At 44.3% G+C, this 25,959-nt stretch overlaps 1 protein-coding gene and 1 non-coding gene across 2 annotated transcripts in view; one reads left to right on the top strand and one right to left on the bottom strand.

Moving 5' to 3' along the window:
- The window catches only part of KIAA0556 (KIAA0556 ortholog), a 229,590-nt gene that overhangs the window by 114,300 nt on the left and 89,331 nt on the right, over positions 1-25,959 (bottom strand). The window contains exon 7 of the mRNA XM_010837427.1: positions 2,801-3,068. Within this exon, the coding sequence (XP_010835729.1) occupies positions 2,801-3,068 (268 nt within the window). The remainder of the gene's footprint in view (positions 1-2,800; positions 3,069-25,959) is intronic.
- Positions 398-470, top strand: TRNAG-UCC. Its single transcript has one exon. It is a non-coding gene; the product is annotated as a tRNA-Gly (tRNA).

Genomic DNA, 25,959 nt, shown 5'->3' with positions numbered 1-25,959 from the left:
GTGTTAAGAAAGCTTCCTGGAGGAAGCAGCCTCTGGGAAAAGCAAGGAGCTGGCTTTCATGGGTCAGAGTGGAGAGGAAAGGAAAGGTAGTGATCTCTGTGGAGGGAACAGCCCAGCAAGGAGGAGAGAGCGTGTCCAAGGGACAAATGTTCTCCTGTCTGCAGACCTCAACTGCGGGGTGTAGATTTTCCAGATCTGCCTGTTATTATGTCCCCCCACCAAGACTCATATGGTCAAGTCCTAACCCCCAGCAACTCAGAATGTGACTGTGTTTGGAGACAGCATCTCTAGAGAGCTAGTTAAGGTATTAATAAAATGAGGCCTTTAGAGTAGGCACTAATCCAACATGACTGGTGTCCTTATAAGGAGAGGAGATAGGACCCAAGAACAGGGGACTTCCCTGGTGATCCAGTGGTTAGGATTCTGTGCTTCCAATGCAGGGGGCCCAGGTTCGATCCCTGGTCAGGGAACTAGAGTCTACATGTAGCAACTAAGAGTTTGCATGGTGCAACTGAAGATATTGCATGCTCCAATGAAGACCCAGTGCAGCCAAATAAAAATAAATAAATAAGATAAGGTTATAGGAAAAAAAAAAAGACCCAGGAACACTCAGAGGGAAGTCCAGGTAAAGACACAGGGAGAAACTGGCCATCTGCAATCCAAGGACAGAAGCCATAGAAGACACCAAGTTTGCCAACACCCTAATCTTGGACTCCAAGCCTCCATAACCATGAAAAAATACATAGCTGTGACTGTTGAAGCCACCTCTGCTCTGTGTACATTGTTATAGCATCCTGAGCAGACCAGTGAGCTCACTGCCTGACTTCAAACACTCCCTCATTTCTTTTCTTTGGTTCACCCGGTTTTGGGGAAAATGAGCTCAGAACGGAGAGGGAGGAGGAAGCAGAGGCCATGCCAGCTGGGGATCAGAGAGGAGGACTGTTGTAGATGGGCCCCTCCCTGCCAAACCCACCAGTTGTTTTGGTGACTTTACCTTCTAGGGTTTATATTTTTTTTAAGATTTTTTTTTCATGTGGACCATTTTTTAAAGTCTTTGTTGAATTTGTTACAATATTGCTTCTGTTTTATGTTTGTTTGTTTTTTGCTGCAAGGCATGTCGCATCTTAGCTCCCCGACCAAGGATCAAACTCACAACCCCGGCACTGGAAGGTGAAGCCTTAATCGCTGGGCTGCCAGGAATGTCCCTTCTAGGGTCTTTCCTGAAAAGCCTTCTCTAGTGGATCACTGCCATGAGTGCCCATCTGTTTTCCTTCTCCTTCAGACGCTCTTTGGTTTTTTCTTTGGAAACTCCTATCTCTGTCCATGTGGTTTGGGTGGTGATAATCATACCCCCAGTCCTGTTGGCTGGCCCTGGCCAATCAGAACCACAGTGACTAGTTCAGAGCTGCCACCCCGTATGGGTTCAAGAGCCAAGCCTGGGGATTTTCTAGAACTTTTAGGAAGAAAAATCCACTTTCTGATCGAGCTGCAAAGCCAGTGTCTCAATTCTATGTCTATATGTGGAGAACCCATGTAAGAATGGTACCAAGATGAAAGAAGACAGAGATAAGAGGAAGGAGGGGAGGGGAGGAGGGAGGAGGAGAAGACATATGAGTCCTGCTATAGTCCTGGAAGGAAAGTTATGACCAACCTAGATAGCATATTCAAAAGCAGAGACATTACTTTGCCAACAAAGGTTCGTCTAATCAAGGCTATGGTTTTTCCTGTGGTCATGTATGGATGTGAGAGTTGGACTGTGAAGAAAGTTGAGCACTGAAGAATTGATGCTTTTGAACTGTGGTGTTGGAGAAGACTCTTGAGAGTCCCTTGGGCTGCAAGGAGATCCAACCAGTCCATTCTGAAGGAGATCAGCCCTGGGATTTCTTTGGAACGAATGATGCTAAAGCTGAAACTCCAGTACTTTGGCCACCTCATGCGAAGAGTTGACTCATTGGAAAAGACTCTGATGCTGGGAGGATTGGGGTCAGGAGGAGAAGGGGACGACAGAGGATGAGATGGCTGGATGGCATCACTGACTCGATGGACGTGAGTTTCAGTGAACTCTGGGAGTTGGTGATGGACAGGGAGGCCTGGCATGCTGTGATTCATGGGGTCGCAAAGAGTCGGACACGACTGAGTGACTGAACTGAACTGATCTGATAGTCCTGGAAATCAACCCACAATACTCACTGGAAGGACTGATGCCAAAGTTGAAGCACCAATACTTTGACCACCTGATGCGAAGAACCGACTCATTGGAAAAGACCCTGATGCTGGGAAAGATTGAGGGTAAGAGGAGAAGGGAGCAACAGAGGATGAGACGGTTAGATCACATCACCAACTCAATGGACATGAATTTGAGCAAACTTCGGGAGATAGTGGAGGACAGAGGTGCCTGGCACGCTACAGTTCACGGGGTGGCAAAGAGTCAGACACAGTTTAGCGACTGAATAACGACAACTGGGAGTCCTGGACTCCTCAGTTATCCAAGTCAATAAATAGTCCCTTTCGCTTAAGTCAGTTTCATCAGCCAGTTGGTGTGTAGATGCTGATAAACATCCTACAATGCACAGGAGAGCCCCCTGCAACTATCTGCCAGACTTCACCGTCTGCAATTTCAGGGTCATTTGTAAGCTTTTGGGAGCCTTCACCTTTGACAATCCACAGAGCCCTGAACTGATATACACCCTGGCCTGTGAGACAGTCTACGCAAAGCTGAAAATCAAAGTACTGCTGGAAATTTAAGCTCTACTATTAGAGACATCAAAGGCAAAGAAATGCCACATAAGATGGAGCTTACTTTTGGAAGTCGGGTTAAATTCCAGCACTATGAGGGTGTCTGAGCCCTGGGGAGGGCGTTCTTCTGTCTCCTGGTCCTCGGGAGCATCTTTTTGCACTGAGTCCCTTTGGGAAAGAGGGGAGTCATCTCTGGGACAGCCCACCAGCACCTGGTCCTCGGGCTCCAGCTCAGGGAGTACATCTTCTTCGATAGAGTCATACTCATCACTGGAACCATCCTTTTCTTTCCTTTGTAGATTGACACTAAGTTCCAGGCTTTTTCTTAGCTCCTGCCAAAAGTCAAGGAGAGAAGGAAAAAATGAAATATGTTCCTTTGAGGAAAAACGCCTTTGAAAATAGATCACAGGAATCAAAGAACTATTTCCATCAAACTAACATTTACTAAAACCGTCTCAACCCATGTGTCATCCTCACTTTGAAGATGAGAAAATAAAGGGGCAACGAGCAACTCCCTTCTGGACTGAGCAACATTTATAGTACTAATTGTGGCTTCACAGGCTGAGGATGCCACTAAACTGTGTGTGTAACAATTCTGACGTGGGGGCTTGTTAAAACAGATTGTGGAGTCCCATCCCCTGAGTTTCTGATTCAGTGGGCCTGGATGGGGCCTGAGAACTTGCATTTCTAACAAGGTGATGCTGATGCTGCTGGTCCAGGGACCACACCCTGACTGAGAAATCCCAAAGGTCTCCAGATGATCCTGATACTCCAGGTGGTAGAATGTCTGGCAGATGGTTGTGGGGGCTGCCCTGTATATTGAAGGGTGTTTGGATGCACCTATAAACATTGTAACATTTAGGTCTCAACTACAGTTGCTTGATTTTTTTTTTTTTGTATATGTTTAATCTCCATGAGACTGTGGATTTACAATCTTGAGACCAAGCATTAAGATCTATACTTATGGTGATCAGAAAATTGATCCCTGAAGCCAGGATAATTTGGAAACAGAATAAGGGCTGCCTACTGCCTTTCAGTTCAGTTCAGTTCAGTCACTCAGTCGTGTCCGACTCTTTGCAGCCCCATGAATCGCAGCACGCCAGGCCTCCCTGTCCATCACCAACTCCCAGAGTTCACTGAAACTCACGTCCATCGAGTCAGTGATGCCATCCAGCCATCTCATCCTCTGTCGTCCCCTTCTCCTCCTGACCCCAATCCTCCCAGCATCAGAGTCTTTTCCAATGAGTCAACTCTTCGCATGAGGTGGCCAAAGTACTGGAGTTTCAGCTTTAGCATCATTCCTTGCAAAGAAATCCCAGGGCTGATCTCCTTCAGAATGGACTGGTTGGATCTCCTTGCAGTCCAAGGGACTCTCAAGAGTCTTCTCCAACACCACAGTTCAAAAGCATCAATTCTTTGGTGCTCAGCCTTCTTCACAGTCCAACTCTCACATCCATACATGACCACTGGAAAATCCATAGCCTTGACTAGACAACCTTTGTTGGCAAAGTAATGTCTCTGCTTTTGAATATGCTATCTAGGTTGGTCATAACTTTCCTTCCAAGGAGTAAGCGTCTTTTAATTTCACGGCTGCAGTCACCATCTGCAGTGATTTTGCCTTTACACTGGGACAAAAGTATACCCTGGACTGTCAGGGGAAACCAGTGTGTTTTGTCAGTCTAGCTGTGCTCTCGCTGTAGCCTTTGTCATAATTAACATAGATGTGAGACCATGAGAAACAATCAAGTTTACGGTTGACCATAAACAAGAGCTGTGTGGTAGGCTGAATAATGGGGCTTCCCTGGTAGCTCAGCTGGTAAAGAACCCACCTGCAATGCAGGAGACCCCAGTTTGATTCCTGGGTCAGGAAGATCCCCTGGAGAAGGGATAGGCTACCCCCTCCAGCACTCTTGCCTGGAGAATCCCATGGACAGAGGAGCCTGGTGGGTTACAGTCCATGGGGAGGCAAAAAGTTGGACAAGACTGAGTGACTATGCACAGCACAGCACAGGCTGAATAATGACTCCCCAAAGATGTTAAAGTCCTTATCCCTGGACCCAGTGAATTTGTGAGGGCTCATAAAGTGAGACCATATAGAAAACTTTGATCATCTTAGAGAAATCATCCTAAAAACCTGACGATAGAAATATGGACGTCAAAGATGTTGCTGGTGAGGGTTCAGGAAATAAGGAACATGTTATTGGGAACTAAAGGGCAGAAAATCCTGTTATGTGGCAGCAGAATCTTAGCCAAACTGTGTCCTATAGTTATGTGGTATGTGGAACTTTAAATGATACACTTGAATATTTAGCTGAAGAGAGTTCCAAGCAAAGAGTTAAAGATACAGTCTGGTCTCTTCTTGCTGCTTACAGTAAAATGCTAGAGGAAAGGGACAGGCTGAGAGAAGAACTGTTAAGTAAAAAGGGACTGGGATTTGATGATTTGGAAGCTCTCAGCCTATCCAGATCAAAAAAGATGCTAAAATTAGGAAATTCACTGTTAGAAAGTCCTGGGTATAAGTGGCTGTGGCTCAGATGGTAAAGAATCCACCTGCACTGCGGGAGACCTGGGTTCAAACCCTGGGTTGGAAAGATCCCCTGGAGAAGGGCATGACAGCCCACTCCAGTATTTTTGCCTGGAAAATCTCCATGGGCAGAGGAGCCTGGTGGGCTACAGTCAATGGGGTTGCAAAAGTTGGACATGACTGAGTGACTGAGCACAGCACTGTTAGAAAAGCATGCTCTGGAGAAAAAATGAAGGGTGTGGCTGCACAACCTTTGGTTAAAACCTCAGAAGGATCCACAGTTTAGAGTATTCAATAAAGCTTAAGGTTCTTTGAAGAGATGAGACATGTGACTCATGAATCCCCATAGACAGCTCAGTGGAAGCCAGGAATAGAGATAGGATTATCCAGGAAAGATCTGTGGCGGAGTCTCTTGTTCACTCTCTAGGAGTGAATCCTAGAGACATACATAGGAAATTCACGTGGTTTTTGAGAATGTCATACCAGCAGAAATACTGCCAGCTAGGACTGAATGAGAGGGAGAAAGGACAAAATAAAAGAAAGCTGTCAGACTCCCAAAATTCTACAGGCACGAAACAGGTGGATAAAACTGTGTAGCTGCAGACGCCCACTACCCCTCATGCAAGAGGAAGAATGACTCTCAGGGTGGAGCCGTGGGCCCGAGGGTGGAAACCTGGGCCACAGAGAATTATTCCCATGCCTTGAAACCTAATGGAGATTGCCCCGTTGGATTTCAAAACTGCTTGGGTTTGGTGACTCTTTTTTTTGTTTTCCTTTAATTTTCTGTCTATTGTAATGACAACGTCTGTAATTGTAATACTGTGCCTGAACCACCACTGTATTCTGGAGCAGATAATTCATTTCCTAGTTTACAAGTTCACAGAGGGAGAGACATTTTGTTCTAAGAAAAGTAACACTCATAGTCTCACTCCTACACAATTTAGATGTAAATGATGAGATTTGAGAGTTTTGAGAAGATGAGACTTAGAAGATATTTTGGACTTAAGCTGGCAGTATAATGGGTTGAGACTTTGAGGACCCTTCAGATGGATGGATGTATTTTGCGTGTGGACATGAATCTTTCGGGGCCAGAGGGCAGACTGTTGTGGGCCCCAAAGATGTCCATGTTCTCATCCCCTGGATGGTGAATATCACCTTATGTGGCAAACAAACTTCGCAGATGTGATCAAGTTAATGAACTTGAGATGGGGGAGATTATCTTGGCTATTCAGGGAGGGTCTATGTAATCCCAAGGGTCCTACTAAGAGGAGGCAGGAAGATCAGCATCAGAAGGAGAAGATATAAGGATGGAAGCAGAGGTTTGGAAGGAAAGAAGATGCTACATTGCTGGCCCAAAAGGAAGAAAGGGCACAAGCCAAGAAATGTAGGTGGCCTCTAGAAGCTGGAAAAAGCAAGGGAATAGATTCTCCCCTAGAGCTTCAAGAAAGAACATAGGTCTGAGGATGTCTTGACTTTAGACCAGTGAAGCTGAATTTGGACTTCTGAGCTCCATGACTTAAGGTAAACCACGAAGTTTGTGCTAAGTTGTTAACAACAGCAATAGGAAACTTTTTTTTGGCAATGCCATGAGGCTTGAGGGACTTTAGATTCCCAATCACTTGGCCAGAAGGTGGCCTGGTAGCCAGACGGTTAAGAATCCACCTGCAATGCAGGAGACCCGGGTTCCATCCCTGGGTCGGGAAGATCCCTGGAGAAAGGAATAGCTATCCACTTTAGTATTCTTCCCTAGAGAATTTTGTGGACAGAGGAGCCTGGTGGGCTTCATGGGGTCAGGTTGCAAAGAGTTGCAAAGAGTCAGACGTGACTGAGTGACTAACACTTTCACTTTTTACAGTTTCCCAACCCCTGGGCAGTGAAAGGACCAAGTCCTAACCATTGGACCACCAGGGAATTTCCCAGGACGCTAATACAGCTACCTACCTCTTACACCTCTCTTCCTCCCACCCTGCCCAATGTATCAGTGATATTTATTGAACAAATAGAACACTGCCTGGCACATAGTAGATGCTTGACAAATATTTGCCGAATGACTAATTTATGCCAATGACTGGGGAGGGGTGGAGAGCACCCACCTGCCTGGGCGGTGATAACAGTGATGTGACTCATGGCAAGTCACTTAACTTCCCTCATCTGCATTTTGATATCCCTAAAAAACGAGCTACAAAATGCCGACCTCGCTGAACTGTTCTATTAAAGAAGTGATGTGAACTGTGGATGATTCTGCCCCCCAGGGGATATTTGGCAATGACTGGAGATGTTTTTGGTTGGAACTAGGGGAAGGGAGTGCTAGAGGCAACTGGTAGGTAAAGCTGCTAAACTGGGATGCCGCTAAACACCCTAGAATGTACAGGACAGTTCCCACAACAAAGACTGATGTGGTCAACGTCAGTGGTGGTGTGACTGGAAAAGCCTATGTGAAAGGGAGCACGTATTTACCAAAGGCATTTAAAAAGATAATAACAAGGTCTTCTAATTGAGTGTATTGACATGATCCACGCAACCCGCCTGGAAGCCAGACTGAGGTCGTGGCTCGTGTCTTCAAAGTCTGATCGCGGTGGGCCATTGGAGGACAGTTACTGCTCCTCCACAGGGAAACATGAGTTCCTGGGTGGCCTGCTGATTAACAGCAGAGGCACTAACTGTAAAGCAGTAATCCTTTACAGCGGAATAATGCTCTGCACTTTACAAAACAGTTTCAACTCCTCCTCTCATTTGATCCTCACAATAACCCTGCAAGATAGGTGGGTGGGGTGAAAGTTGCTCTAATGATAACGTGAACTCCTGTTACCACGGGATGAGGAATTGGCTCCTGTTCTTAGCCCACTCTCTTCCCAATCTCAGATGGGGTCATCTTCAGTGTTATGTTCTGCCGACATGAAGGCAAGGCTGAGTGAGAAAACAGAGGGCAAACTCCTTGGGACTTCCCCGGTGGCCCAGTGGCAAAGACTTCCTGCTCCCAAATGCAGAGGGCCTGGGTTCGATCCCTGGTCAGGAACTAGACCCCACATGTTGCAACCAAGCGTGATACAACTAAAAATCCCACATGCCACAGTGAAGATCGAAGATCCCACGTACCACAACTAATACCCGTGTACCGCAACTAAGACCCAGCACAGCCAAACAAACAAGTATTAAAAACAAACAAACAAACAGTGGGCGACCCCTCTTTCTGCCTCCTTAGTATTCTCATCCAGTTATGTGGGTCAAAATGATTAAATGGGTGCCAGCAAACTGGGAGATTCCTAGCTGGGAGACTGCTGCGTCTTCCAGAAAATCTTGATCAGTCCCAGGGCCCAGAATCCTGCCTACTAATGTCTAAGGCTGAGGAGAGCCATCCATCATCCACTCCAGTTCCAGGAAATATTTGGATGGGACATTAGGATTGAGCTTCCCTGGTGGCTCCAATGGTAAAGAATCCTCTTGCAACGCAGGAGACTAAGGTTCAGTCCCTGGGTTGGGAAGGTCCCCTGGAGAAGGAAATGGCAACCCACTCCAGTATTCTTGCCTCGAGAATCCCATGGACAGAGGAGCGTGGTACAGAGTCGGACACAACTGAGCGACTAACCCTTAGGATTCTAGAACCCACGCCAGCTGAGCAGGTTCCCTCCAGCTTCTTCATCGCCTTCACTAGGTGGCAACCTCATAGTTTAAGTGACTGAATTTCTGGAGTCCCCCCAAGTTGGCAAACTGAGGTCTATAACCTTCAAGCAGGTCCAACCTGTCACAACGATTAGATGGCAGAGTCATGACGTGTGCGCTCAAGCCCTGATCTCTACTCCTTCTAGATTATCCAACTATAAAACAGACTCACTTTCATGGTCTAACCACGGGCGAAGAAGATGCGGCCACTATCACCATCTTTTTATTTCCGCATATAGGCGTGCTACACTAAGGGCTGAGGTAATGGTGGGGAGTAAGCAAAAGGAAAGTGAGAGTGTTGGTCGTTCAGTCATGTCCTACTCTTTGCAACCCCATGGACTGTAGCCCGCTAGGCTCCTCTGTCCATGGAATTTCCCAGGCAAGAATACTGGAGTGGGCTGCCATTCCCTTCTCCAGGGGATCTTCCTGATCCAGGGATCGAACCTGGGTCTCTTGCATTGCAGGCAGATTCATAACCATCTGAGCCACCAGAGAAGCAAGATGGCAAAGGCTCAGACAATCAACGCATAAAGAAAAAGAAACAGGGGACTTCCCTGGTGCTTCCAATGCAGGGGGCCTGGGTTCAGTCTCTGGTGAGGGAACTAGATTCTGCATGTCCCAACGGAAGTTCATTCATGCCACGGTGAAGACTGAAGATCCTGTGTGCCATAACTAAGACCTGGCACAGATAGATAAATATTTTTTTTAATTAAAAAAAAAATCACTACGGCTCTTGGATGCCAAGTGGATTCTGAGAGGTGGGTCAGGATGAATGCAGGGCAGACAGTTGCAGGTAAAGAGGAAGGTGGTGGCAGAAGTGGGGATGGGAGAGGCATTTTTGAGATGTATTTTGGAGGCCGAGACACAGGAATGCTAACTAGAAATGAACCACGTGCATACCTTTCACTGCCGTCCGTCTAGAAATTTATCCTTCAGCCTTCAGCAGCAAAGACTGTTGAGGCATCATTTATAATAGAGAATGATCTGCATATTCATCTGTCAGAGATGGGTTACATTACTAATAGAGCAGGTGTCCATGGAGCTCCAGGCAGCCCTTACAGAGAATAAGGCAGATCTTATGTGCTTATTCAGAAAAAAAAAACAGGTTTAAGTAAAAGAAGCACGTTGATAAATGTACCTATAAACCTGATTTTTAAAATAATTGTCATATTTGTACGTATGAAAGTGAAAGTGTTAGTCTTCCAGTCGTGTCCAATTCTTTGCAACCCCATGGACTGTAGCCCGCCAGGGCTTCTCTGTCCATGGGATTCTCCAGGCAAGAAAATACTGGAGTGGGTAGCCTTTCCCTTCTCCAGGGGATCTTCCTGACCCAGGGATTGAACCCTGGTCTCCTGCATTGCATACACATAGGCATACAGAAAGCCTGGAAAAATCAACATCAAACTATTAACAACATTCTTCATTGGGGGTGGCATTATGGGAGATTTGTTTTACTTAAATGTTTTACCTTAAATGGCAATTAATTTTTATTTATATATTTTTGGCTGCGCTGGGTCTTCATTGCCGTGCTCAGGCTTCTCACTGAGGCGGCCTTGCTTGTTGCAGAGCACAGGCTCTAGATGTGCAGGCTCGGTAGTTGGGGCTCTCGGGCTAGTTGCCCCGCAGCATGAGGAATCTTCTCAGATCAGGGATCAAACCCATGTCCTCTGCAATGGCCGGTGGATTCTAATTCACTGTACCACCAGGGAAGCCTAGTTTTACTTAATTTTTCATTGTAAGCATTGTTCTCAATTTTATAAATAGGAAAAAAAATAGGTATTTACATTTACGTTTAAATCCTGCTCCTTCCTCCTGAAACTAAATTCCCTATAGGAGTGGTAGGAACAGTGGTGTGGAGGACCCTCAACAGTCAATTGTCTGAAAAGTCCCTGATCTCTAGCCCTGGGACATCTTCTCTCTGAAACAGTGATTCAGAAATGGGTGAGCAGTAGCACTTGACACCATCAGATGATGGAACAGCCTGACTTCCTGTATCCAATAGACAGTGGTCCAGATTCGAGAGGAACAGCATCATCAGTCTTAACAGGAAGAAACTGTGGCCGTGTGGAGTTGGTGATGGACAGGGAGACCTGGCATGCTGCAGTCCATGGAATTGCGAAGAGTCACACACGACTGAGTGACTGAACTGAACTGAACTGAAATATACCACTCACAAGTCCTTCTCAGGAAGAACCTCCAGAGGACAAGATCCAAACAAAGAAAAGTAAAGTCAAAATAAAGAACATGGGGGCTTCCCTGGTGGTCCGGTGGTCAAGAATCCGCCTTGCAAGGCAAAGGACACTGGTTTGATCCCTGGTCAGGGAAGATCCCACATGACTCAGGGCAACTGAGCCCGGGTGCCCATGCTCTAGAGTCTGTGCTCTGCTATAAGAGAAGTCACCAAAGTGAGAAGCCCTCTAACCGCTACTCGCTGTTAGGGGGGTACTCGCTGCAACTAGAAAAAGCCCTTGCGTAGCAATGAAGACCCAGTGCAGCCAAAAATAAATGAATAAACATTAAAAAACACACACACACAGACCAGTAGACGCTGTGATGAAAGGTCTAATAGTGAATACTGATGCCGTTTAGTGATTAAAGAAATACAGGGGACCCTTGAACAACACAAGGGGTTGGGGTGCTGACCCCCCAAGGGGTTGAAAATCCATGTACTGCTCTCTCTGCCTCAAAAGCAAAGGAATTGATCAATGGCTTGCCCAAGAGCAGGAAGCTGAAGCAGTCTGGATAGATAAGGACTCAAATCCTAGTTCTTTTAATTCCACATATTGTGATCTATAATGGAGCATAAACTCTTCCCTATATTTACAGATCTATAAAACAAAAATATAAGAACTGCATTTATTTTTTTTTAAAAGTCTGTGTACAAGTGGACTCATGCAGTTCAAACCCATGTTGTTTAAAGGTCAACTGTATTAGACAATCATGCGTATGCAGGTCACGAAACGTAACACTCTAAGCCTAAGCTCTTAGCTAAGCTCACAGAACTGGAAGAGGGCAGGCAGTGTGGGAGTACCCTGGCATCATTTCCATAGCAGATGAGTCAGTTCAAATCCATCTTGAGTGGAAACAACAGAGTTTTTTAAAAATGGCAACTCTGGCCTCTTAATATTTTGTTCATAATTTATTAAACTGATGGGATATTTTAAGAAATCTTACTTGTGATAAAGAAATCTAAATTTCAATCATCCCTTCTGTTTCACTTTGGTTTTGCTCCTTTTAAATTAACTCAAATTTAAATGCCATAATTGTATTTACTATGTATATACACATATATAGTAAATATATATATGTATTATACATAAAAGGAGCCTAGATTCTGTATGGCTGCTATCTTCTTCACAAAGGAAAATAACACATTTGCTCACACTGAAAGAGCAAAATTTAGGAACCTAGGCCCTTATAATGCCCATGTGATCGAAAACCATCTGTTCGAGGGGCAAAGGGGAGCTGAACTAAGTAGCCACATTCCCTCGAGAAAGTTATTCAAACCCTTTCCATCTGGAAAGATGAGGACCTTGGGCTGGTGGCTTTGAAAGCCAACCTGCCGACACTTCAAAGGGATACCATGCTGGGCCATCTACCAGTGGCTTTGAAGCTATCATCCTGAAATGCCTCTGTGAAAACTTACTTTACAGCTTTGCTTCAAAACCCTGTTATATGCAATTTCAATGCTCAGCCCTTAAAATGTTCAGTTCAAGCCCTTTCAAAAGAAAGTCTTCTGCATGGAGGCCAGCTGCAAACACCACAGATGGAAAGCAGATGACGGGGCGGTATACAAATTGGCCTCCTTGCTGGAGAGCCAGGGAGGAGATGGAGGGAAGGAAGCATGCTGGACCAGGGGCTAAAATGCAGCTGAGGTTTGATGGTCAGTGGATTAGTGCCTTACATTCCTGGTCTTCTCTCTTTTCTGTTGGGCTAGGAAAAGAGCAAAACCAGACATGTCACCATAACACACAAAATGTCTGCAACAGTCGTGTGTGCGTGTGTGTGCTAGTAGTGCACGCGTGCGTGCTAGGTCACTTCAGTCGTGTTCCACTCTTTGAGATCCCATGGACTGTAGCCCACCAGGCTCCTCTGTCCATGGGATTTTTCAGGCAAGAATACTGAGGGTTACCATTTCCTCTTCTGGGGGATCTTCCCCACCCAGGGATCGAACCCGTGTCTCTTACATCTCCTACATTGGCAGGCAGGTTCTTTACCACTAATGCCACCTGGGAAGCTCCTGCAATAGTAGCAACAACAACTATAATATCAACATCAACCTGCCAATTACAAAGCCTTTGCCACATATCAGGCACCAAGCTAGCCCTTCTATGAGCCTCATCTCCCTGCAGTCTCCCACCATCCCTGTGTGAAGGTGTTCTTATCTTTTTTTTTTTTTAATTTTTGGCCACACTGGGGGGCATGCGGGATCTTAGTTCCCCTAACCAGAGATCAAATCCTTGCCCCCTGCAGTGGAAGCAGAGTCTTAACCACTGGACTGCCAGGGAAATCCTAGGTATCCTTATCTTACAGGCTCGGTTCACTTACATAGCAGTCCAAGGTCATGAGGCTATAAAGGGCAGAGCCAGAGGTTTGGATGAAAGATTGTCTGTCTCAAAAGTCCAGGTTTTTCATCCCGTGCCCACATTTATTCCCTGCCTGGCACCAGTGCCTTGGAAGCCAGTGGTCTCGAGAGTGAGATGAAAGTCAGGTTCTCTGTGATCGTCCATTGGTTTACATGAAATTTATCACATCTGCCTGTAAGAGCTTTCGATACAAAGCTGCCGTGAGGCCACTACACGTGTTAAAGCGTGTGTTCGGTGTTAGCAGATGAAGCATTAAATCTGTAACTACAGTTAGAAAGGGGAACAGCTCAGTCTAAGTTCTGGGCGTGGGTTCTGGGCCCGACTCCAGTCACCCTGTGTCCCCAGGCACGTCTCAAGCCCCTAGCTCTTATGTGAGAAAAACTGCCCTGACAATCTGACAAGGTTGTGGAAGGGATGCAATGAGATAATAGCTATGAATTAGTGTTTCATGATTGCTGTAACAGAGGTCTAGATTTTACAGAAAATTTAACATTGAGATGACAGCATATTCTTTTTTCTTTCTCAGACCCTATTGACACTGCCGACAAGAAGATCAGATGTTTAGACCATGAAGCCACACTGGATACTTTAAGACGGTCCTCAAGAGGAAGCAGCAGTCTCTGGGGAGGAGGTCACAGATGCACACTGAACCCCTCATCTCTTATTTGATTGGCAATTTTATAAAACTGGAATGCACGTGCACGGTTAGTTGCAATAGTTTCCAGTAACTCCTACTGTTTGATATGAACCATTTTACAGATATTAAACTGCCCGGAAATGATGTTTACCCCGCAGGAAGGGGTTAATTAACTAATTTGTCCTCCCTTTCATTCATTTCTTGTTGAATATATGTGTCCCCATAAGCAGGTCTGATTGCTAAGTGCTAGGGACAGAGTGATGAATAAGACAGTGTCCCTGCTCTCATGAAATTTATAATCTGGCAACAAAGACAGCTATTCCATAAGAAATTACAAGCATAACGAGTGTCAGGAACACACGTCTGAGGCTTACCAATCTACACCTCAAGCCTGGTGGCATCTAGACCACAAACTTACCAGAATTAAGTGACGAGCTCTAATTTCAGGGTCCCTACTGTGTATTTTTAAATCACATTTCCTTACATCAATTTTCACAGAACTATGGCTAGAAAAATTTGAGTTTTATACTCACGCGTCAGTTACCGGTGCAGTTTTTGCTCTTCTGCTACTTTCTTACACACCTCTCCCCCATCAACCTTGGATTTACTTTCACTGATTTCCATTCAAAGATAAATTGATGTTTGAAGCCCTTCCCCCAGACTTCCAGTCTCAAATGTCCACTATTATGAAGGGGAAAGCCATCCACATCTGAGGGCGTGGAGTGATGTAAAAGAAAGAGCACAGACTCAGGAAGCAGACGGGTACCATTTCCTGGCTGTGATGCCCTGGGCCAACCCTGTGGCATCAGTGTGCTGTGGACGCCTCACCTGAGCCTGCCCAGAGCAGGGGTGGGGGGAGGGTGGCTGAAAGATCATGAGAAGGACACTGTATAGGGATGGCGGGATAGAGACCAAACAAGCCACAATGCTGCTAGAAATTCTGGGGAATTCCTGAAAGGTAAGAAAGCAGAGATTACACTTAGGAAGCAGTAAAAGCAGAGGAAACGACAGACTAAAACAAGGGCAGTAAAATTTTCCATAGAAGGAACTGTGTGTGTGTGTGTGTGTGTGTGTGCGTGCGTGTGTGTGTGTGTGCATGCATGTGTGTGTATGTGTGCACGTGTGTGTGCACGCGCGTGTGTGTGTGTGTGTGTGTGTGTGTGTGTGCGCACACACACAAAGCAAGTCCAGAGTCAAGGTGGAGTGAGAGGAAGTCCTGGAGCATTCACAGGGGCCTGCTCTTAGGGCTGGTGGCCCCTCCCCAGCTGTATTAAGTTGAGAGATGGTCACCTGCAGGCTGATGCCGGAATGCAGGCACTGGGGCAGGAAGGCAGGGCAATGCCCCAGGAGGTCTTTGTCCCCAAGGTAGCCTAGGAGCTCCCATTCCTGGAAGGGGGACTAAGGCACACAGCTTCCAGGAGTGTGTTGTGCCCCAGCCAACATCAGGGTCAGGTTACACCGAATGGAACAGGCAGAAGAAGAAGGATTCTCAGATACAAAGATGAGCACACAACCAAGAATGACCAGACATTTATCCAAATCCTGAAGATTGGCACAAGATAAAACTTACCAAAAGAATATCCAATGAAGGAAAGTTAATAGAGTAAGTAGAGGAAAGGGCTTTCCTAGTGGTGCAGTGGATAAGAACCCGCCTGCCAATGCAGGGGACATGGGTTCCTTCCCAGGTCTGGGAAGATTTCATGTGCGGCATAGCAGCTACGCCCCAGGGCCCATGCTCCGCAACAAGAGAAGCCACCGCAATGAGAAGTCTGAACACCACAACAGAAAGTAGCCCCCACTTGCTGAAACTAGAGAAAGCAACGAAGACCCAGTGCAGCCAAAAGTAAATTAATTTTTAAAAAAGGAATAAAGGAAGACTTTAGAATACTGACAATTAATGTCCCTGGAGAGATTTAAGAGGACATTTCGTCCACGAAAAAGAAACAACTAGAGATCTTGGGTTTCCTAGGTGGTGCTAGTGGTAAAGAACTTGCCTGCCAATGCAGGAGATGGAAGAGATGCCTGTTTGATTCCTGGGTGGGAAATATCTCCTGGAGGCGGGCATGGCAACCCACTCCAGTATTCTTGCCTGGAGAATCCCCATGGACAGAGGAGCCTGGCAGGCTACAGTCCATAGGGTTGCAAAGAGTTGGACATGACTGATGTGACTCAGCACACACATAGAGATTTTAAGTTTTAATTTTATCATTAACATTTTAAAAAAGATAAATAGCAGGAAAAGCTATTTAGTGTGCTACAAATTCAAGCCAAACCATTTCATAAGAACATAGTATAAAAAGACAAAAAATATGAAAGAAAACTTAGGAGACTTGAAGGTCTGGGCCAACATTTGTCCAAGAGAAGCTCCAGAGGATAGAACAGAAACAAGGAAAATAGTAACAATAACACCAACAATAATAATAAATGGGCATTTTCCAATGCTAAAGAAAAACACAAGCCTTTAGACTGAGAAGACCCACCTAGTCCAGACAAGGACTCAGGATGGCTTTTTCCTTCATAATAGTGGACATTTGAGACTGAACTCTGGGGGAAGGGCTTCATACATCAATTTATCTTTGAATGAAAATCAGTGAAAGTAAATCCAAGGTTGAATGGGGGGGTGTAAGAAAGTAGCAGAAAAGCAAAAACATCGCACTAGTAATTGACGCTCGGGTATAACTCAAATTTTTCTAGCCATAGTTCTGTGAAAATTGATGTAAGGAAATGTGATTTAAAAATACACAGTATGACCCTGAAATTAGAGTTTGTCACTTTATTCTAGGACAAAGATAATGATACTGATATATTCATATGGTAAAAGGAACAACCTGTTAGAAAACACCTTGACTCTATAAGCACATGATGACAGAGATTTGAAATATATAAAGCAAAACAGAGAAATATAACAGAAAATTGACAAGTTCACAGAAATCACCCAGTTTAATAGACAAAAATTGAGTAATACTCTATTGCAGTGGTTTGCTAATAAGCATAAGAATTTTCTGGGAGTCCTATTAAAAATACAGATACTGAGCACCCTGCTCCCTTCTAAACTCAGTTCTATATCTTTTAATGGAATATGAGAATTTATTTTCATTTTAGATTTAAAATCTTGTATTTTAAATTTATTTTAAATAAGAAGCTAGTGATTCTGATAAAAAGTGATCTGGGACTATACTGGGACCTGCGTAATTGCCTGGTTAAATAGCACAATTAATAGCTTGCTTTAATCATGAAAACTTTATACCAGAAAGATAATGATTATTCTTTTGAAATACCATAGGACATTCACAAAAAATGATTTGGTAGACCCACAAAGTCTCCAAAACTTCCAAAACAACAGAAATCAAACAGACCAATCTCTAATCAGGATGCAGCAAAATTAGAAACCCAGAAAGACAAAAATTCTCTATTTAGAACATTTGTAAAACTCCTCTAAATAAACAGGAAAAAAACTCTAAAATCACAAACCAATTGGAGTAAACAACAATGAAAATACTTATATACATAAAAGAAAAATTATGAGATAAGGCAAAAGCAGTATTCAGAGGAAAATATGTAGCCTTAAAATCGCTGTATTAGAAAATAAGTCTGAAAATAAGTGAATTAAGCATTTAAAGTAAGAAGCCAGGTATTGGAACGGGGATGGTGGAGAATCAAAGCAATAAACTAAAAAGTTTAGGGAAGGAATCAAGATAAAAGTAGAAATGAACTGAAATAGAAAACAATAAATGAATGAATGACAAAATAAAGAAAGAATGCATGCTCAGTAGAACTGAAAGCCGGGCCTGGTTTGTCTGTGTAGAGAGAGCTTTTCCTATTTTATTCAGTTTACTTCTTAACTTCTTTTCTAATGGGAAATCACTCGTATATTAGATGTTATATAAAATGACACAAAATAATATGAAAATACCTAAGAAATTCTAAGTAGGCTATAAATACAAGAAATAAAAAAGATTATTTATTCCAGTATTGATTCAGAGATCATTTTACATTTTTATGAAGATTGAAAAGGATGCTTTAGGAAGTCAAATACCATTCAGTATCTTCACTTACAGGAATGCTCTACTGGGTGAAAGGATTACTATGTCTTTCCGATCTGGACCAGCATTTCATGGGTATTTGTGCTTGTTCAGCATTACTCCACATGAATCATTCATGCTCATCACTGAATTATTTCTGCTTAGCTGGCTTTGTGCTGTCTGACCTACCTTCTCAGGAACCAGTCTAATGCCATCAACCAGGTGGTCCTTTGGTCTGAGCTATCCAGCCAGGTACCTCTGGGTACGTTCATTCAGGACACCATGCCCATGATGGTTCTGGGTACCAGGGGGGCTAACTCAAGTACCACTGGAAAGGACAAAAAGCTCAGGAGGGAACAAAACTTTCATTGTCTAAATCAGAAGTTACAAGCTGGTGGTCTGCAAACCAAATCTGACTGGCAGACACATTTTGCTTGGTCCACAGAAAATCGTGAATCAGTTTTGCTGTTGTTGTTGAGTAGCTAAGTCGTGTCTAACTATCTTGTGACCCCATGGACTATAGCCCACCAGACTCCTCTGTCCATGCGATTTCCCAGGCAAGAATACTGGCGTGGGTAGCCATTCCCTTCTCCAGGGGATCGTCGCAAACCAGGGATTGAACCCGTGTCTCCTGTATTGCAGGTGGACTCTTCACCACTGAGCCATCAGGTTTCATCACTGAAGCCCTTGTGAATTAGTTACCAACATAAAAATTTGGGAGAAAAACACAACACAAACAAGCCCAGACACTTGGCTTCTCTTGTAACTAGAAAGGCTGCTATCACTGGGACTCTATTTCCACATAATGACAAGTCGGCCGAGCTATGTAGAGACCATTCCCTATGTCCCCACTATGCCCTGCCATGCCCTGACACCCAAGCCAAGTGCTGTCCTTCTTCCCCCAACCCCTGCCAAAGAGTCACTCATGTCGCTTAAAACATTCATTTTAATTAGCACCATCTGCCAGAAATCCCAATATTTCAGAATCTAAGCTACATCTGCCCAAATGACTCTTCTACCCCAAACAGCACAAAAATTCTTTTGTCAGATTATGTGTCCTGATTCATAGTTTGGAAAATACTGTCACCATAATTACAACTTAGCGGTGTGATGACTGAACTCAGCTCTGTGTGGGCTGGCCAGGGGGCCTAATCAACATCTCTGCCACGCTTGCTCATTGATTCAATCAATCAGTTACTCAATTCACTTGCTTTACAAAGATTTGCAAACTCACTCTAGGCCAGGCACTCTTCTAGGGACCAGAGACACAGAAGGCAACCAGACAGCACAGGTCTCTGCCAAACTGAAACTTAGATCTGGGGTGGGGGAAGGGTGTTGCAACCCTAAATATGTAACTTGCAAACAGCCTTCAGAAATAGTCCTGGGATGAGAGGGGGCTCCATGCACTATTACGTATCCTCTGCAAAATCCTCTGGATTTTGGCATATGGGAACACCTATAAACTCCCCCTGGGATTTATGATTTCAGAGCCAACAGGCCCAGGAAATACCTAATCTACTCCTTTTTGTCACAGGGGAGGAAATGGGGCTCCAAAAAAGTGTGACATAGCCAAGGCCCTCCAGAGTTTATGCCGCTGCTGCTAAGTCACTTCAGTCGTGTCCGACTCTGTGTGACCCCATAGATGGCAGCCTACCAGGCTCCCCCGTCCCTGGGATTCTCCAGGCAAGAACACTGGAGTGGGTTGCCATTTCCTTCTCCAATGCATGAAAGTGAAAAGTGAAGTTGCTCAGTCGTGTCTGACTCTAGTGACCCCATGGACTGCAGCCCACCAGGCTCCTCTGTCCATGGGATTTTCCAGGCAAGAGTACTGGAGTGGGGTGCCATTGCCTTCTCCATCCAGAGTTTATAGAAAAGCCCACACTACCCTCTCCAGACTTGCTGAGTCTAATCTTGCTCTTTCTCCTTCCTAAAACAGGAGCCACAGACTCCCACATCTTCAGAAAATGTACTGCTGTGTGAAATAGTAATGGGAGCCTTGGTGTTAGACAATATGGAGTGGTGAAGACCAGGGCAAACTGAAGGGTTCAGGCTCAGAATAAAAGTTTTCTAATTCAAAATAAAACAGCAACAATGACGATTACGGTACAAACCAGGCCAGCCAATGAAACATGCCTGCGTGTTGAAGCTGGCTATTGAGGTCACGTGTCCAAGCCCTTCCCTTTGGATACATTTTCCATTTATCGATACCCATCTACCCTTCCTGGGTTTCCCTAGTGGCTCAGTAGTAAAGAACTCTCATGCCAATGCAGGAGATGTGGGTTTGATCCTTGGGCCAGGAAGATGTACTAGAGAAGGAAAGGGCAACCCACTCCAGTATTCTTGCCTAAAAGATTCCATGGACAGAAGAGCCTGGCAGGCTACAGGGGTCACGACGACTGACACAATTTAGTGGCTGAGCACCCATGCATCTACCCTTATCTTGAATTTGAGCACAGTTTTTTTCCAAGTCAAAACTGATTAAAATATCAATAACCTCAGATATGCAGATGACACCACCCTTATGCAGAAATTGAAGAGGAACTGAAGAGCCTCTTGATGAAAGGGAAAGAGGAGAGTGAAAAACCTGGCTTAAAACTCAACATTCAAAAAACTAAAATCATGGCATCCGGTCCCATCACTTCATGGCAAATAGACGGGGAAACAATGGAAACAGTGACAGACTTTATTTACTTGCGCTCCAAAAGTACTGCAGATGGTAACTGCAGCCATGAAATTAAAAGACGCTTGCTCCTTGGAAGAAAAGCTATAACAAACCTAGACAGCATATTAAAAAGCAGAGCTATTACTTTGCCGACAAAGGTCCGTCTAGTCAAAGCTATGGTTTTTCCAGTAGTCATGTATGGATGTGAGAGCTGGACCATAAAGAAAGCTGAGCGCCGAAGAACTGATGCTTTTGAACTGTGGTGTTGGAGAAGACTCTTGCGAGTCCCTTGGACTGCAAGGAGATCCAACCAGTCCATTCTAAAGAAGATCAGTCCTGGGTGTTCATTGGAAGGACTGATGTTGAAGCTGAGACTCGAGTACTTTGGCCACCTGATACGAAGAGCTGACTCACTGGAAAAGACCCTGATGCTGGGAAAGATGGAAGGCAGGAGGAGAAAGGGATGACAGAGGATGAGATGGTTGAATGGCATCACTGACTCAATGGACATGAGCTTGAGCAAGCTCTGAGAGTTGGTGATGGACAGGGAGGCCTGGCTGCAGTCCGTGAAGTCGAAAGAGTCGGAGAGTACTGAGCCACTGAACTGAACTCAACAACAACAACAACACAAAAAATCCTCTCTTACACGCCCTTTTGTTTTAGGAATTGTTTTTTCTCAAGCTTGAGACATATTTTGAACATGTGACATGTTTTGAATGTGACTAAGGTGAGAAAACCAAATATGAAGGGTGCATATTCATTGTCTTAATATAATAATTCCTTAATAACACAAAACAATTTTCTGTCTCTCTAAAATTCACGTCTTTAAATAACCTAAATAAAATAATTTAGTCAAAAACCTAAATAATTTTATATTAAAACACTTATAGATTGACTTCCTTGTCTTCTTAAAAAGAGTGTGTATAGTAAACATAATTTAGTCTTTTCATAATATGTATGGTTGATATTCTGGATAGAAATTGATCTGTAACACAGGAGATATTGCCAGGAGCTATTACGCTTTCGCATCTTTCATTTATTAAGTGACATCCTCTCCTGACTGAGTTCACAGAAGTGCAGGATGTGGTTTAAAGACAAGGGCAGAGCCCCTCCCATCCTTTTCTGGCTTTTGTGAACCTATGGAATTTTGTGGTTGTTGTTTTATTTTTTTTCTTTACAGTTATTTTAATTTTATATGATGTAGAGGAGATTTTAACTTCCAATTTTAATATTTCTTTCTTTTAGAGTCCCCAGATCCAAGCCACAAGCTTCAGATGATCTCAAAAACTTTCCTTCCATTTGAAGTTGACTCTAATCTTCGGTCCTGAATATTCTAAAATCAGTCTTGAATATTCACTGGAAGGACTGATGCTGAAGCTGAAACTCCAATACATTGGCCACCTGATGCAAAGAACTAACTCATTGGAAAAGACCCTGATGCTGGGAAAGATTGAAGGTGGGAGGAGAAGGGGATGACAGAGGATGAGATGGTTGGATAGCATCACTGACTCAATGGACATGAGTTTGAGTAAACTCCAGGAATTGGTGACGGACAGGGAGGCCTGGCGTGCTGCAGTCCATGGGGTAGCAAAGAGTCGGACACGACTGAGTGACTGAACTGAACTGAACTGGTCTTCAGACCTTCTGATTCAGAATCCCCAGGAGTTTGTCTGTTAAAAACTATGTGACCGTCCATAAACAAGTCTCTTAGCTTAAAAAAATAGACCTAATGCATGCATCTTAAACAAATACGCTTGGTGATTCCTGTGCCTATCAAATTTTAGGGTCCACGGCTCGCTCTCTCTTTTCCTTATAATGGTGATTATAAGGAATTATATAGGATTATATAAAAGTGAAGTGAAAGTGAAATTGCTCAGTTGTGTCCGACTCTTTGTGACCCCGTGGACTAAACCGTCCATGGAATTCTCCAGACCAGAATACTGGAGTGGGTAGCCTTTCCCTTCTTCAGGGGATCTTCCCAACTCAGGGATAGAACCCAGGTCTCCTGCATTGCAGGCGGATTCTTTACCAGCTGAGCCACAAGGGAAGCCAGGTTCTCAAATATTGCTGCAAATTATAATCACGTGGGGAGCCTAACAAGAGGGGCCTTGTTTGAGCCTAAACAGGATCAGAATCAAAACCTTTGGATGATGGAAGCTGGGCATTTGTGCTTATTTTATTTAGCTAGCTTTTTACTTTTCATTTTGAACTAATTGCAGACAATACCAATTCATCCTGTGTACCCTTCATCTAGTTTTCCCCATGGTAACATCTCATATGATAGCACAATCTAGAAACTGACATCAATACAATCCTAAGTAATTTTTTAAAAAAACTAGGTCTCAATTTTTCACTTTTTTTCTATTTCTTTCTTTGCTGATGCTTAGCTCTATTGAAGCAGCTTACTTCCTCCTTAATGAGCTAGCTTCTTAAAAACTTAGTTTGAGAAAATGTAAAACCCACAGAAAATTTATCAGCAATGTGTAATAGAAGGGTGCAATGAATACCCAAATACCCAGCACCTACATTCATCAATTCTTCACCAGTTCTCTGAGACCTGAGAACAAGGACCTTCTCTTACATTACCACAATACACTTATCAAATTCAGGAAATTTAACATCACAATATTATTTTCTATTATGGTTACAGTATTATATAATATGGTTAATTTTTAAATTTCATTAATTTCCCCAAACTATCCTTAAACCACCTGCCCCTCCCCCCAAGATCTCACATTACAGAACTGTGATATCTCTTAAGCCCCCTTTAACCTGGAACAGCCTTTCTCTGTCTGTTAACGCAACTGGCATTTCTGAAGACTCCAGGCCAGTTGTTTTATAGACTGTCCCTCAATTTGGCTTTGTCTGGTTGTATCCCCCATTAGATTTCACTTTTGAAAAACATTTTTCATCAATGTTCCCAGCCTTGGGTTCAGTGGGGAAATGTTTGGCAGAGGAGAGGTCTTCCCCATCATTGTTTAAAACATAACTGATGGATGGCCACCTCTCAACACCTTCCTCCCGGGCAGAACATAAATAATATTCATAATAGACCCTGCCCCTACGGAGACCTGGGCCCTTTCGGAAGCAAAAACAACGTAATGCGATTCCTGGCCTGTGATTGCTAATTTCATGGAACAAGGAGCCCTGGGGTCAGGGTTTCCAGTCTGGGCTTCTCTGAGACTTGGACAAGCGACATCATTTCTCATGTCTGTTTCCTCGAACTATAAAAGGAGAATGCAAATACCTAGCACTTAACTCACAGCATTCATGAAAGCAGTGATGGATGACTTATTCTCCAGTCAGTAGTGGTCACTGAATAAGTGCTCATTTAATGTGAGCTTTTACTATCACTCAAGCAAACGACGCAAGTGATGCGGATGAACTCAGAGTCTGTCGCACAGAGTGAAGTAAGTCAGAAAGAGAAAAGCAAAATAGCGTATGTTAATGCATATATATATATATATGGAGTCTAGAAAAATGGTACAGATGAACCTATTTGCAGGGCAGGAATAGAGGCACAGATGTAAGAACGGACTTGTGGACACAGCGGGGGCCGGAGCGGGGGCGGGGGCTGAGCTGAGAGAGTAGCACTGATATATATACACAGCCATGTATAAGTCAGATACAGCAGCGGGAAGCTGCTATACAGCACAGGGAGCTCAGCTCTGTGCTGTGATGACTTAGAGGGGTGGGGTGGGGGGTAGGAGGGAGGCTCCAGAGGGAGCGGATATATGTGTACACACGGCCGATTCACTATGCTGTACAGCAGAGGCTAACACAACGTAAAGCGATTATAGTCCAATTTAAAAAAAGAAAAGAAAGGCATGGCGTCAAGTCAAGTCTCTCATGTGTTGTTTGAAACCTGGTGGGTGGACCACAGATTTTTTTTTTTTTCACATCCAGTCCTGTTGTGATCTGTGCTGTGTTCCCAGGTGTAAATGGAGATTCTCCCATGGGGGTCTATCCTATGGCCCAGCTATTTTAGTACAGAGAAGACCCTGACCCCTGACAGTTAGGATCTGAAAGTCCATCTTACCATCACATCCTGAATAGTTAAGAGGATCCTTTCTCTGTCCGTACTGCTTGGAGGGTCAGGGCGTCCTTTTGCGTTCGGAAGGGAGTAATTAAAATCACAGGGCGTGGTGCTGGTGGGAGATTTGGTATCCTAAGGACAAGCAGAAAGAACTGGGCGTGGTAAAAGTAACTTACATCCCTGGAGATGAATGGGGTCCTCTTTCCCCTCTGTTGGTCTCCATGCCTCCCCTCATTCATTCTCACTCTTCAAGTTCATCTGTTGGAACTCACCCCTGCTTTACCAACGTCACTTCAAGACACAGCTGCTAAGTGGACCAGGATTCACACTCGGGGCCACCAACAACCAGAGCCATTGGGTTCAGATGTCTGAGTGATACGGGTATTGGGAGATGGCCCCAGTATGTTGGTATCTAAAAACTGTGGGATTATCAAAGAGCCTGGATGGTATAATCCCATTTATGTGAAAAGAACAATAAAAAAGAAAGAAAAAAAAGGCACTTGCTTAAAGGTTATTTATATGGTAATCTGAAACTGCAGAAGTTCCCAACCTAGAGAACTGCCCTAAAAAAAAAAAAAAAAAAAATCCCTCTTTAAGTCTCACCGTTGAAATTAATGGAGGGTGACTGAAGGGATTTACTGAAGAGCCCTGCTGAGGACAGAGTGGGTCACTGGGGGATGCTCCACCAGTGGGGGAACCACCACCTAATCTACATAGCACCAACAGGTGGGTGAGATGTCATGGGCCACAGCAGAGTCCATATGTGGCACACGGGTTGGCACGGGTCTCTAGGTGTCAGCAAGGAACAATGACTCCAAAGCCCTGAACTGTAATTGTGGGCTAATATCTAATTCACACCACTCCAGGATCTACAGGATGCAAAGGAAAGCTCAAGAAGGCTTTCTGGAAGTTGCCGAAGTGGGCAAACCTTCTTCCCATTACCTGTCATGCTCTCAGGGACTGACAAGATAACTAACCACAGACTCATTGGGAACAGGCCAGGACCAGAACATTTCAGATCAACTATCTCATGTTGGATATAATTGATATATACTTTCAAGGAATATAATGTATACATGCAATTTTCAGTCTGGAT

This window comes from Bison bison, unplaced genomic scaffold (assembly GCF_000754665.1).
Source record: "Bison bison bison isolate TAMUID 2011002044 unplaced genomic scaffold, Bison_UMD1.0 scf7180017864072, whole genome shotgun sequence".
Classification (NCBI taxonomy): Eukaryota; Metazoa; Chordata; class Mammalia; order Artiodactyla; family Bovidae; genus Bison; species Bison bison.
This window is presented reverse-complemented; position numbering and strand designations above follow the sequence as displayed.